We start from the raw sequence: 13310 nt of genomic DNA, 5'->3' as shown, positions 1-13310 counted from the left end.
AAGAAACAAAAGAAACGAGTCACCGAGGAGTTATTGTTATTAGTGTCATTAATAATTATTTCAAAATGTTTTGTAGGGCCTAACGTGTAGTGTCAGGGATGTAGTGAGGTAATTCATAAAGAAACTTGACAAATAATATCATATGTTATGTCTGAAATTATCATTATTATTTTTATCATCATCATCATCATCATTGCTATTATTATTTTTGTTTTTGTTGTTATTTTTTCTCTCCACAGCGTGTCCTAAACAATACTCGGCATCCGTAGTTTGGAGGAAGTGACGTATACAGGAAAAAGGCGGGGTCTGCCTCAAACTTCGCATCGACAGTACTGGACACTATCAAACAAAGGTATGTTCTGATGTACTGACAGTGGTAGAAGGAGGAGAAGACAAGGAGACAACGTCCATAAAGTGCATGTGCAGCAAAAACAAGCTATTTGTTCCCAAAGTGAGTTGCTAATTTGTTTGTTGTTTTGTTTAAAATAACGTCATACTTAGATTATGGTACTTATTCTTATATCAAAGTAAATTTTAGTATCTTTTTTTAAAAATCACCTTAAACATGCATATATCTTATATTTTCTTATACTTCTTGCACTAGCTGTTGTTATTTACTGTAGTTAGTGACAGTTTCATTTTTAGAGCTGGTATTGATGTTTTGTCGTCATGATAACATGACAATATTGACAATATGTTGGTTGACTGATATGAATCAGTGATATGATTTGAATCAGTCAACCAACAATATTAATTTGTGACCAGAGCTGCCAGATTATTTTATTGTGGTTTTGTATTAGAATTGGCAGCTGAATCTGAAACACATATTATGGGTCTGTTCAGGTTTTTTTTAACGGTCACGGTTATAATATCCTTAAATTCAGGTAAGAATACAGAAATGTTAACTCTTTCATGATTTAATCTCAAGTGAAGGCTATGTTCTGTCTTATCCAGTGCACATATATTTATTATTGATTGATTGATTGAAGTGTTTGTTTCCACTTGACATGATCAACCATATTGTTTCTTAAAAGGAAAGATGTTGAAGCCTATCCTGCAGGTCTTGTATGGGAGTCAGACTGGCTCTGCTCAGGACACAGCCCACAGGGTCGCTCGGCAAGCTCGGAGAAAACAGATCCAGGTTCAGGTTCTACCACTGGATTCTTACAATGTAGTGAGTATAGATCAATGTATGTAATCATCTCCACAGTTTATGTCAAATTGCAGATGTTTGGCAGAAAATCTGTAGATTAGTGTAGCTTGAACAATTTTGACCTAGGGGTCTGGGTGTGTGCCCTCAGTATCTTTTTCAGGGATCCAAATCTCGTCACATCACCTGATTTTTAAAACCAAGATATCAACTCAATAACACTCATATCGGTAACCAAAGTGTCATATATAATTGATTAGCTGGAGGTATATCATATATATCTTTATCTGGTCTATACATGTTAAACATATATTTAGTATTGTTTTCTGTCATCAAACAGGCCAACCTGATCTCAGAGACTCTGGTTGTGTTCGTTTGTGCTACCACGGGCCAGGGAGACCCCCCAGACAACATGAAGGTAATCAAACATTATCTGTGATTTGTGTTTCTAATTGAAGAATGGCCATTTCAAATTAATATTCTCAAAGCCAAATTTCAAAGTCTTCTTTTTAGTTTTGTCATTTCACTCTAGATGTGCTCTTTTTTGTGCCCACTTTGTGATGTAAAAAATCAAATGAAAAAGACAATGCAACATCATTAATAGGATTGGCCAGTTTACTCCCCTAAGATCAAAAACCCTAAAATATCTGAAATATACATATTTTTCACAGATTTAGTGAAGCCAGAACACCTTTGCTGTTTGTGGATTATCATTGCAGAACTTCTGGAGGTTCATCTTCAAGAAATCTTTGCCCCTTGGCTCTTTGTCTCAGCTGGACTGTGCCGTTTTGGGCCTGGGGGACTCCTCATATGCAAAGTCAGTAATTCATATTTATAACTTTCACAGGACATGAGCATCATTTAAAATCTTTAACCCATTTCAACCCGCAGGTTCAATTTTGTGGCTAAGAAGCTGTATAAACGTCTGGTACAGCTGGGAGCAAGTATGCTTCTACCTGTCGGGTTGGCAGATGATCAGCATCACTTGGGGTAAAAAGCAAAACAGCATGTCAAAATAATGTGGTACATTATGGAATGACTTAGTTGAAAGGAAAGTGTCTCGGTATTTTATTGTGGTTTTCTCACGCAATTTATGCTTAGTCTCAGATTACCCTCTTTTTTACATTTTGATTAAAAACTAGACTAAGCTGCCTTCTTCAACTGAGTAAAATGTATTTCAAGAGAACTGTTCAACAAAGAAATAACTTTGTGCCGTAACTGATAGAATTAGTGAATTTTTCCCCTTGCTTACTTCAATGATGACTCTAGAATCTGTTCACTAGGGCGGATGCTGTAATTTACCCATGGCTCACGGCACTGTGGGACAAATTCTATGCTCTATATCCATGTTTTTCTGATGTCATTCCACTGAGTGAATATGAACCGTGAGTTCTGATTTATACATTGATTGATGGCATATCAGGTTGAAATTTATTAGATTGTTTACTGCTGGGTTCTTGTGGCAGGCTCCCTCCAACATACAAGTTTCACTTCCTGGAAAAGAAGGAGGTTTGCATTCCAAACACAAGCTTAGATCAAAGTTTTCCTACACAGTCCCGCCCCTCTCCATGCAGACTTTTGTCTAATTTAAGAATAACCGAAGCATCACACTTCCAGGATGTAAGGCTTATTGAGTTTGATATCACTGGAACCAACATTGCGTAAGTACACCTGAGCTAAAACAATAAGAATTTTCATGTACTTATATTCAATATTAGTAATATTCAATAAAATTCAAACTAAATATAAAAATAGACTACATGTATTTCAGTATATAATTATTTATGGTATGACGCCCATTCTTTGCCCACAACATAACTTTATCATAGATATTTTGCATTTTAAGATGCCACCTTTCTAATTGTCACCATTTACTTTAATTGCATTGATGGAAAACCTTATTTATTAATAATGACCATAAGTACCAGAATCTTAAATAGTAATAATAATTTTGTGTAGGTTTACTGCTGGTGATGTTGTGATGATGTATCCTCAAAATTCACCAGAAGATGTTGAACAGTTCCGTCAGCTGCTCAGTTTAGATCTAGAGGCCATCTTCACTCTCCAACCGACACACAGCACTGCAGGTAGGAATGTGGATGTTGAATAGTAATAAAGTGTCCCATTTAAGACCTGCATTTAATCCCGAGGAGTGACTTATGACACGTAACGTCTTGAATTATGCAGCATAGCAGGAGACAGACTGAAAAAATGTATACTTAAAATTAAAATGTTTTATCCAAAAGTGTACTTTAAAAAACAAAAAACAAAAAACCTAATAAGTTATATTACCCATAAATGTGATATGTTCGTCAGTGTAGTTTGATGCTTTTAGAAAAGGTTGAAAAATGATGTTTCCATAATTGGCCACTAGTTGCCACTCAGGAAAACATTTTTCCGCAAACGGGGCCTAAAGTAGTAAATGATTAAATAGAGCAGTGCAAGACAGCAGCCAATTATGCTACGTATTCTGTTTTGTATTGTTCATTCGGCAAAGGTGGTGATGCATAGTCCATTTCTATACTATGATTTTATGCAGAAATCAGCTGTGAGCTATCCTTGTTTTGCTACACTGCATCCCTGAGGATCTAATGGAAATCATTGGGGCTGTGTATCTATATTCAATTTGTTCAAATGTGTAGTACCTTAAATCTCAATCGTAATTTTTAAATAAGCTAGTTAATGATGTACAAAAGGGGCTCTTTGTTAATAATAGATTGTGCAAAATCATCATGCTTCCATGAATACTGATCAAAAACATAATCTTTCAAAGTTCCATGCAGGATTCCTCAGCCATGCACAATGCTCTACTTGGTGGAAAACATTCTTGATATTTCATCTGTACCTCGCCGCTCTTTCTTTGAACTCCTATCCACTTTTGCCACAAATGAGCTTGAGCGTGAAAAGCTGCTGGAGTTCAGCTCACCAGCAGATCAAGAAGAGTTGCACAGCTACTGTAACCGGCCCAGACGCACAATACTGGAGGTAATGGCACAGACTCTCTGCTGCACTAATTCATTGGCTCTATAGTTTTGCACAATATGATCTGAAGTTTAGCTTCACAAAATGCAAATGACTTTTAATTGTTCAACATTAGAACACTAACATCACAAGTGGCAACCCCGTCACAATCATGTTGGTATAAATAATCGAACTAAGTTTCTAAAGCTATTTTTTGAAAAAATATGTTTTATATAGTTAATTAATAGACATATTGTTAATTACAGGACAAACAAGGTATTAAAGTCATTTTAACAAAATACAATTTTAACAGCATTTTTCAGCCTTCAGGAAGGGACGCTGATGTTTCTTTGCTTCAGATTTCTTGACACTCAATACAATATGATATAATACTTTATTTTCCAAGCCCCCAACTTGTGACTGGGACTGCTCAGCAGTGTTAATAAAATGAAAGTGAGTGAGGGAAAACTTAAGTAGTGCAAAATGTTTACTGAGGGGAAGTTGGCAAAAAAAAAAAAAATACAAAACTTGGAGCTGATAGAAGTGTTGGATCTTCTTCTGCAGGTCTTAGCAGATTTCCCTCATACCACTGCGGAACTCAGAGTAGACTACCTCCTGGATTTGTTCCCTGAGATCCAGCCCCGGTCTTTCTCCATTGCCTCCTCCCTTCAGGTGAATCAGTCATCCATACCAACTATTCATATGATGTCGTATTTCTGATATATACCGGTATTAATAGTGCAGGTTCAATTGAATATGCTTTTTGCTCAGTCTCACCCACACAGACTTCAGATCTTGGTTGCTGTGGTTCGGTACAAAACAAAGCTTTTTAAACCACGACGAGGTCTCTGTTCCACCTGGTTAGCCTCTCTGGACCCAATACAAGGTCCATCAACAAACCTTCCATCTTAAACTGAGTAGCTACTGACCAGAATTACTTACTCTTTACTTCAGATTCCTCAAATCCACTTTGTGAAAATGTGTGTTCAAAATATTTTAATGGGATTGCTTGACCTTTTACAGGTGAAACATATGTGCCCTTGTGGGTGAAAAAAGGTACTATGAAATTCCCGAAAGATAAGGACATCCCTGTCATAATGGTAGGACCAGGAACTGGAGTGGCACCCTTCAGGTCTGCTCTGCAAGAAAGGATTCCCGAAGGAAAACACAGTACACAGTGATTTGTTTTTTACTCTGATTTGATATCAAGACTGATGTTCCCTGTGAGGCCTCTTATTGTGTTTCTGCCACTTAGTAAATGTCTTGTTCTTCGGCTGTCGCTCTGAGTCCAAAGACTTCTACTTCCGTTCAGAATGGGAGAAGGCAGAAAAGATGGGACACCTGACCTTGTACACTTCTTTCTCACGAGACCAGGTCAGAAGGATGTGCACATCTCAAATAGATTTTTTTTTTTAAACGACAGGTTTACCTTTCCAAATTTGTATGGTTTGTTTAACTACTGTAAAATTCATCCACATGACCACCTGGGATCAGATTGTGAGTGAGGTGAGTTTAACAAGCCTTTATTATCAGGAATGTGGGTTCCAGATGGTCTTTGCATCAGTTGTTTGAGATACTTTCCATATCATAAAAGGGATACTTGACAAGGGATTATTGCAGAGACCCTGTGCGATTTTTGTGCTTATAATGCAAATGCATCTTTTATCTTTGGTCAATAAAGAACCATCTGATTTGTGATGAATTCTCTAGTACAGGAGTGGGCAAATCCAGTCCTTGAGGGCCAGATTCAAGCCAGACTTTCTGTCCTACAGGTAGACAACGCTTTCACCTGGGGTTCCATTTACCGTGGTGAAAGCAGTTTCTGCCTGGTAAGACACAAAACCCAGCTTGAATCCAACCCTCAAGGACTGGATTTGCCCTCCCCTGGTTAGAAGGCCAGTGAATAAGGCCACTAGGATGTGTGCTCTAGTACCTTTTTGAGCATTTCTCCGGGGCCTCCTCCATACAGACATTAGGTCAACAAAACAAGTGGTGTTTTAATGGGTGGAAAACAGATCTAGGATTTGACAGACAAAGTCATCCCTCTGGAAACCTTAAATCAAAGTACAAGTAAATATTGTGGTTAGGACTGTCAGTTAAATTTTTATTATTTTTTTTCCTTTAGACCGTTTTATCCCTTTCGGGGTTTGGGGTAGGGTGCTGGGCCTTATGTGAGCATTTGGGGCTTCAGTAACCTTAGCAGTGCTCAGAAGTGTACTGCCCCCCCGCCCCCACTACCAGAGCATCTCCCAACTATTTTCTGCACTGGGACTCGAGCTGAGAACCCTCTACTTCTCATCCCGGTCCCCCTACACACCATCACCCCATATTGATGCCCTAATGATGATAAACCATCTCTGGCATAGCTAGAATAGAACAAGTTGTATTTTTTTTAAATAGCTGCACCTTATAAATGTTTGTTTATTTCAGCAGGAAAAGGTGTATGTGCAGCACCGTGTGTTGGAGAATGCTAAACTGTTGTGGGACTTGATCGCCTCTAAAAATGGCTGCTTTTATATTGCCGGGTGAGTGTGAGGCATCAGGGCTGAAATTCACCTTTTGGTTTCATCTGTTGGAAAGAGTCATAAAGGTAACCTGTGTTTCTAGTTCTAGGGATCTTGTTCAAGTACTGAATTTTGTTTTGCCATGCATATTACTTTTTGACACTGTTCTCTGCTTGGAGATATTTTGCTTCAGAGCTTTTCTGCTCTTACTTCATTTGGTGTCATCGCTCTGAACATTGGAATTCACTTGAATTCTAGTTATCAGTAGTAATAGATAGTTGGCAGATTTTTAAAATGTGCTGTTTGTTTCCTTTGCAGCAACGCTAAGCAGATGCCAGCCAGTGTACGTGATGCATTAAGCAAGGTGTTTCAACAGGAGGGGGGGCTATCCTCTGAGGATGCCATCCAGATGCTAGCAATTATGGAAAAATCAGGCCGTCTGCAGTGTGAAACCTGGTCCTGATCCTGAATTGGCTGCCAATGTCAAAGACTGCAGACTTTTCTCCTTCATAAGAGTCTACACAATTGTCTGTCATGTTGTGGAAAATAAATGTCATACTGGGCATATTGTCATAAATTCAAATGTAGTTCAATTTAATATTTCAATGAAATTCAGAACAACAAGTTTGGTCAAATTTTACATGAGATTAGTATTTTTATTTAGAAGCTGCTTCATGATTGGGAAAAAAAAAACATCCAGGTGAAACTAAAACCAAAGAGGGCAAATCTGATGTTCAGATATTAAAACTGTTATTTACAGAGAAAGGGATTGAGGACGTCAGATTTCCAATATAAAGTGATCAATCAGCATGAGCAAAGAGATTTAAGGTGGTCATCGAGGTCACGTTGAGACACAAAGTTGATATAATTGTGCATTCAGTCCATCAGTCATAAACACATAGTTTGTGGATAGTTTTGAAATAAATTGTATTCTCTATCTGAGTGCAAGCATATGCACATGGTAGATCTCTTTTGGAAAGTTAATCTGTTGCTCTTGGTGGATGATTCTGAGACCAGCCTGAGACACAAGACTTTGAAGGATCTCCAAGTCACGACAGATGCTGCTGTCCACCTCGTCAGGGACCACTCCTTCATATGCCACATTGTCCTTGATGACAATCAGGCCTTTGGGTCGCAGAGCCTTACGGCAGCGTTCCAGGAAATCAACGAGGTGGTTGTCTGTCAAGTGACCTATCGATGGAAGAGAATTTTCAATGCAAATGCACAAGTAGCTGTTGTGGTTATGAGCCTGTGATTTCTCGCTGCCTAAACACAAACAAGATGTGCCTACATCATTAGGATTTTGTCAAACCACTTTCTTTTTAGAGGACAAATAAACCCATGCTTGTAAAGAAATGTCTTTACAATGAGATAATAAGAAACCTGTAAATTTAATACACTTCATTTTCAAGAGGCTTTCTGTCAATCTGATTAGCCAATATCACAAATTTCAAGCAATTTGTATCGGCCAAAATGTCTTAATTTACAGATCTGATCAATGACATTGTCATATTGAAACGTTTTGCAGATTCTTGCGTTGAACAGACTGGAAATGGATTGTGTTTTGTCCATCTCATTTACTCCAAAGAGCTCCAACATGTTTGTTTGCGCTGAACAATGTTGATAGTTAATGATACGTACATGTTTCAAAAATTTTTATTGTCCATCACAGAGAGAGACAAGCTCAAAACATAAAGGCCACAAAGACATAAAAGGCCCCCACAATAAACCCGAGAGATTATTTTTTGCATTAAACAAAGCAAAATATTCTATTCCATATAGTCTCAAATATTTCATTGGTTTAAATGCGTTTTTTTCATGTCTTTGTGGCATTTATGTTTCGATCAATATGGAATTGACAATATAGTTTGGTTTTTTCTCAGATTACTCGGACACAGACAAACATATTGGTTATGAGGAATGTGCAGTATACTTGTTACAGAAAAGTAATTTAATCTTAGTAAGTGTTTGTTGGTCCCATTTGTTCTTTCTTATGTTTTCCCTATTGAAGCTTGCACTTATTTCTGGCCAGGCTTTAATTGCCCTCTAGAGGTCATTGATGTTCAACCTTTGCCGCTCAGTCAATTTGGGGCACAAATGAGCAAACATTGTCAAAAAAAACCCCACTTTCCAAGGTCATAGTTTCCAAAGCAAATAGTCTAATGTCCATTTAGATGGAAGAATGTGAGGCTCTGTTAGAGTAAACTACAGTATCACTGGCAAATGAGGTCTGTACAACATACAAAATCAGAATTAAATTCCTTAATTGTGTTTGACATAACTGCCCGTGGGTTACTTACCAATGACCCACTGGATCCAGATTACATCGTAGCGTCCATTCTCTGGCACAAAGTCCTGTAGGCCGGTACAGAAGAAGTTGCCCACGCGCTTTCCTTCATTTCCCAGGTAGGTCTTAGCTTTGTCGAGGAACTCTTGTGTAACATCCACCAGATCCACAGTGTTGAAGAGAGGGAGCAGAAGACGTTTGGAAATCCTACCAATACCTGCTCCACAGTCCAGGGCACAACTTGTTCCTGTCTTCCCCTCCCCCTCCTTGGGCAAAAATACATTGGTCTATGATCATTTAAGATGTTCCTCATATGTGAAGGACCATTTCAATCACACACGAACTTCAATTTACAAGCTCTCTTAAAAATGTATTAAGACTCGACTTAATACATGCCAGAACATGGAAGAATTTGACCGCTCCACTCAGAATGCTGGTCTACTTGTGGTCCCCAGAGTTTCTAGGGGTAGAATGGGGGGCCGAGCATTTAGCTACCAGGCCCCCCTGCTATGGAACCAGCTCCCTATCCAGGTACAGGAGGCTGACTCCATCTCTACTTTTAAGATTAGGCTTAAAACCTACCTCTTTGAAAAAGCTTATTGTTACTTATTCTGTAGTTCCAGTTATTATCATGGACAGACAAATTAACATACTTAGGGGGTTGTCTAATCATTAGGTTAACATCTTAGCTATGCTGCTATAGGCCAAGGCTGCCAGGGTCCAGAAACATGAACACCTCACAGGCCTCTGTCACCGCACTGGGTCATGGTTTCCTCTTCCCTCCTCCTCATCAAGTAGACTAGTAATGCTATTTCCTGTGTAGTTTTTCTGCTTCTACCCCCCCCCTTCTGTATCCATTTACAGGTATCGCCGCCTTCAGAGCTGTATACTGACCTCCGACCCCGCTGACCCACTCAACCAGCAGCTAATTCAATTTAATTCAATATAATGTATTTTTGTATGTATATTCTATGTTCTATGCCTCTCCTCTCTTCTACCTCCCCTCCCCTTCCCTCTACCTCTCCTCTCCTCTACCCCTCTACTCTCCATTCTATCCTCTACCTGTCCTCCCCCTTCTCCTCTCTCTCTACCCAGCCAGCCATCAGCAGGATGGTCCCCCTACATGAGCCTGGTCCTGCTCAAGGTTTCTTCCTGTTAAAGGGGAGTTTTTCCTTGCCACTGTTGCTTGTCTGGGGTTAGGCCCTGGGATTCTGGAAAGCACCTTGAAACAATTCTGATTGTAAAAGATGCTACATAAATAAAGATTGATTTGATTTGATCACCTGACAGGCTTCTGTCTCTCCTCTCCTCTCCTGTCAACTCTTATACCAGCAGTTGATTGATTGACAAAGCGATGCAATACTATCAATCAATCTTTAATCAATCAATCTTTATTTATATAGCGTCTTATACAATCAAAATTGTTTCAAGGTGCTTTCCAGAATCCCAGGGCCTGACCCCAGACAAGCAACAGTGGCAAGGAAAAACTCCCCTTTAACAGGAAGAAACCTTGAGCAGGACCAGGCTCATGTAGGGGGACCCTCCTGCTGATGGCCGGCTGGGTAAAGAGAGAGGAGAAGGGGGAGGACAGGTAGAGGATAGGATAGGTAGGAGAGGAGAGGGGTAGAGGAGAGGAGAAGTAGAGTGAAGGGGAGGTAGAGGAGAGGAGAAGGAGGAGGAGGGGAAAGAGGAGAGTAAAGGAGAGGAGAGGAGAGGAAAAGGAGAAGGAGGGGGAGAGGAGAGGAGAGGAGAGGAGAGAGAGGAGAGGAGAGGAGAGGAGAGGAGAGGAGAGGAGAGGAGAGGAGAGAGAGGAGAGGAGAGGAGAGGAGAGGAGAGGAGAGGGAGAGGCACAGAGCACAGAAACACACACAAAAAATATGATGTACAATCACTTCAGCGGGGCCGGAGGTCATTATGCAGCTCCGAGGGTGGCGATACCTGTAAATATCAAATGTTTGCTACACATTTATCACCTAGAAATGGAAATAGTGTAGGGATGTAATCTAAAAGATCATTGAACAAGCCAACTACAATGATGTTGAAGATTTAAAACAAAAAATTAAGTCTCCATTTCCAAACCAAAATTATGAAGCATCCCTGAGAAATATGTATAAAAAAAGAAATGCATTCATTCATTAAATCTGTTTCCTTCTGCTATCAAGTCAGTCTTAAATCACATTACATAGGCAAGATGCAATTCTCTGTCAAAAATGTCTGTCATAACTCTCTTACACCAATTAACTTCAGCAGGAAAGCCTTGGATCCACTGATGTCAATGCTGGAGATACTACCGTAACCCCCAAGCATGCCATCCACCGTGGGGGGAATATCCTTCCAGTAACCCTCTGCATTAGAGTAGAAAGTTGTCTCATCTTCTGCAATGTCACCCATCCTGTCACACATAAATATGTCATTTTCACTCCTTAATGTTTGATGTCATTCTCCTCCACTCACATTAGGTAAGTGAGCAGAGTACATTCCCAATAAAATGCACAATTATTGGGTTCCACTATATTGCCTTCTTTAAAAAGTATTGATTTGATGCTGTATCGGGTTTAATTTTTTTTACGAGAAATACGTAATCTTCCAAAAATCAAAGAATAAAGTCAAAACAGCTAAATGTGACCAACCACTCATTACCCAATACTTTTGACAAACACCGAATTGTTCAGATCAAAATGAGAGAAATGTCCAACTTCTGTTAAACATTGCAAAACATGAGAAATATTCTTACACTCCTAAGCGCTGAACTAACGAGCCACTACAGTTGCAGCGTTGAACAACAGCCATTGTGATTATCCTGTACATTTGTCTTTTGATAAACGACTGAAGGGCTTCAGGAAGGACTTTAATGAGTCACTCACATTTCATTTACAGAATTTGATTCCCTCTTGCAGAGAATTTAGATTTTAATTGCATGATGGACAAAGAAACTCATTTGAGAATATTAGTAACAAGCAGAAGTCCCAAAAACACAACATAAACCATCACAGTTGTGTTACACTTGCATTCCCCTCACAATTACTGATAAAGAATGAGAATTCAGGACCACTTGTGCTTTCGATATATTGGTGATATAGGTTTTATGTTATCTATCTTAACTTAAATTTTGGTTTCACCAACTAATTTTACAGTTCAGGTGGAATAAATTCCTCCATTTCACAGGTACCATTAATCAATTTTCCACCACATTTCTTGCCAGCCATAACCTATAATACCTGTTAATTCCTTTTAACAATGGTCTTATTACACACTCACTTTGTTGAAATAAAAACACATGCTGACACGCAGCCTGGACTGTGCTTATAGCTGTTAAAGTCAATCTTCTGACCTTAAATCTGTCCAGCTGAATAAAAGAATCATACATATTATTACTCACTTCCTAAAACAGACTTTAACAAAGTAAATCATGATCACTTAACACGACTATTGCATGTGCACAGACGACAGTACACATCCTTTACATAACAGATTACATGTGCTATTGATGTAGCAGATTTACCCAGCGACCTTAACCAGTCTGATCGTCGCATTTCGGGCTCAAGAACCATTTAATGCACTTGGATATTTAACTTAAAGTCATTTAAATCAGAGCCTCACCCGGCCTAAAGCCACGCCGTCTGCTACCGAGCCGGTCCCCGTGTTATGTTACAAGTTTTCTATTTGGAACCGTCGCAAGGCGACCAGCACGTCATTTCCTTATTTGGTGCCTTTGGAAAGGCGTTTTGAACAGCGCCCCTACTGGTCGACTCATGAACGTCCTTGCGTCCTGCATAATACGTGAAAGCTGCACTGTGATGAGAAATTAAGGGCGAAAGCCTTGTGCTCATAGTTGATCGCAACTATATGTTTATCTGTGTATGTTTGCAGATAATGGTATGTTATCTAATGTCACTGTGTGATTTTTTTAATGTCCCCCTGATCGCCAACAATCAACAGTGGCAGGAACAACACCCCTTTAACATGAAGAAACCTTGAGCAGAACCAGGCTCATGTAGGGAAGGACCCTCCCGATGATGGTCTGCTGGGCAGAGAGGGAGGAGATGGGGGATGACAAGGAGGAGGACAGGAAAAAAAGTGTTAAAGAAAAAAGAGGTAGAAGAGAGAATAAGCAGAGATAATGCAAGTACATTAACTATAACAAACTGCTGGTATAAGAGTTGACAGGAGAGGAGAGGAGAGACAGAAGCCTGTCAGGTGATCAAATCAAATCAATCTTTATTTATATAGCGTCTTATACATTCAAAATTGTTTCAAGGCGCTTTCCAGAATCCCAGGGCCTAACCCCAGACAAGCAACAGTGGCAAGGAAAAACTCCCCTTTAACTGGAAGAAACCTTGATCACGACCAGGCTCATGTAGGGGGACCCTCCTGCTGATGGCCGGCTGGGTAGAGAGAGAGGAGAGGG

At 39.6% G+C, this 13310-nt stretch overlaps 2 protein-coding genes across 8 annotated transcripts; one reads left to right on the top strand and one right to left on the bottom strand.

The window, feature by feature from the left end:
• Nucleotides 1–231: 231 nt before the first annotated feature.
• Nucleotides 232–7198, top strand: ndor1 (NADPH dependent diflavin oxidoreductase 1). Of its 7 annotated transcripts, none has more exons than XM_057018552.1 (15): nucleotides 232–352; nucleotides 1035–1141; nucleotides 1491–1568; nucleotides 1870–1967; nucleotides 2042–2140; nucleotides 2434–2535; nucleotides 2617–2811; nucleotides 3110–3237; nucleotides 3924–4135; nucleotides 4676–4783; nucleotides 4883–4997; nucleotides 5135–5281; nucleotides 5367–5485; nucleotides 6542–6636; nucleotides 6934–7198. In XM_057018552.1, the coding sequence occupies exons 2-15, from the start codon at nucleotides 1040–1042 to the stop codon at nucleotides 7076–7078; spliced, it is 1743 nt and encodes a 580-aa protein (XP_056874532.1). In that variant the 5' UTR covers nucleotides 232–352; nucleotides 1035–1039; the 3' UTR covers nucleotides 7079–7198. The 7 variants fall into 7 exon arrangements, with proteins under 7 accessions (XP_056874532.1, XP_056874529.1, XP_056874531.1 ...); XM_057018549.1 differs by having other exon boundaries at nucleotides 235–352; nucleotides 1035–1174; XM_057018551.1 differs by having other exon boundaries at nucleotides 292–451.
• ntmt1 (N-terminal Xaa-Pro-Lys N-methyltransferase 1) lies at nucleotides 7183–12628 on the bottom strand. Its single transcript, XM_057018558.1, has 4 exons — nucleotides 12503–12628; nucleotides 11135–11294; nucleotides 8916–9168; nucleotides 7183–7806 (listed from the first exon to the last, which is right to left on the bottom strand). Exons 2-4 carry the CDS (start codon nucleotides 11291–11293, stop codon nucleotides 7550–7552), a joined length of 669 nt encoding a protein of 222 aa, XP_056874538.1. The 5' UTR covers nucleotide 11294; nucleotides 12503–12628; the 3' UTR covers nucleotides 7183–7549.
• Between the last annotated feature and the right edge of the window lie 682 nt (nucleotides 12629–13310).

This window comes from Takifugu flavidus, chromosome 20, assembly GCF_003711565.1.
Source record: "Takifugu flavidus isolate HTHZ2018 chromosome 20, ASM371156v2, whole genome shotgun sequence".
Taxonomy (NCBI): Eukaryota; Metazoa; Chordata; class Actinopteri; order Tetraodontiformes; family Tetraodontidae; genus Takifugu; species Takifugu flavidus.
The sequence above is the reverse complement of the archived record's forward strand: the minus strand, read 5'-3'. Positions and strand labels throughout refer to the sequence as shown.

Coding starts and splice junctions, on each gene's coding strand:
- ndor1 (XM_057018549.1), top strand. CDS start 1,040: ATGTTGAAGCCTATCCTGCAGGTCTTGTATGGGAGTCAGACTGGCTCT. Junction 1,175..1,490: donor CACTGGATTCTTACAATGTA/GTGAGTATAGAT, acceptor GTCATCAAACAG/GCCAACCTGATCTCAGAGAC. Junction 3,238..3,923: donor ACCGACACACAGCACTGCAG/GTAGGAATGTGG, acceptor AATCTTTCAAAG/TTCCATGCAGGATTCCTCAG.
- ntmt1 (XM_057018558.1), bottom strand. CDS start 11,293: ATGGGTGACATTGCAGAAGATGAGACAACTTTCTACTCTAATGCAGAG. Junction 9,169..11,134: donor TCCTGCTGAAGTTAATTGGT/GTAAGAGAGTTA, acceptor TTTTTGCCCAAG/GAGGGGGAGGGGAAGACAGG. Junction 7,807..8,915: donor CTGGATCCAGTGGGTCATTG/GTAAGTAACCCA, acceptor TTCCATCGATAG/GTCACTTGACAGACAACCAC.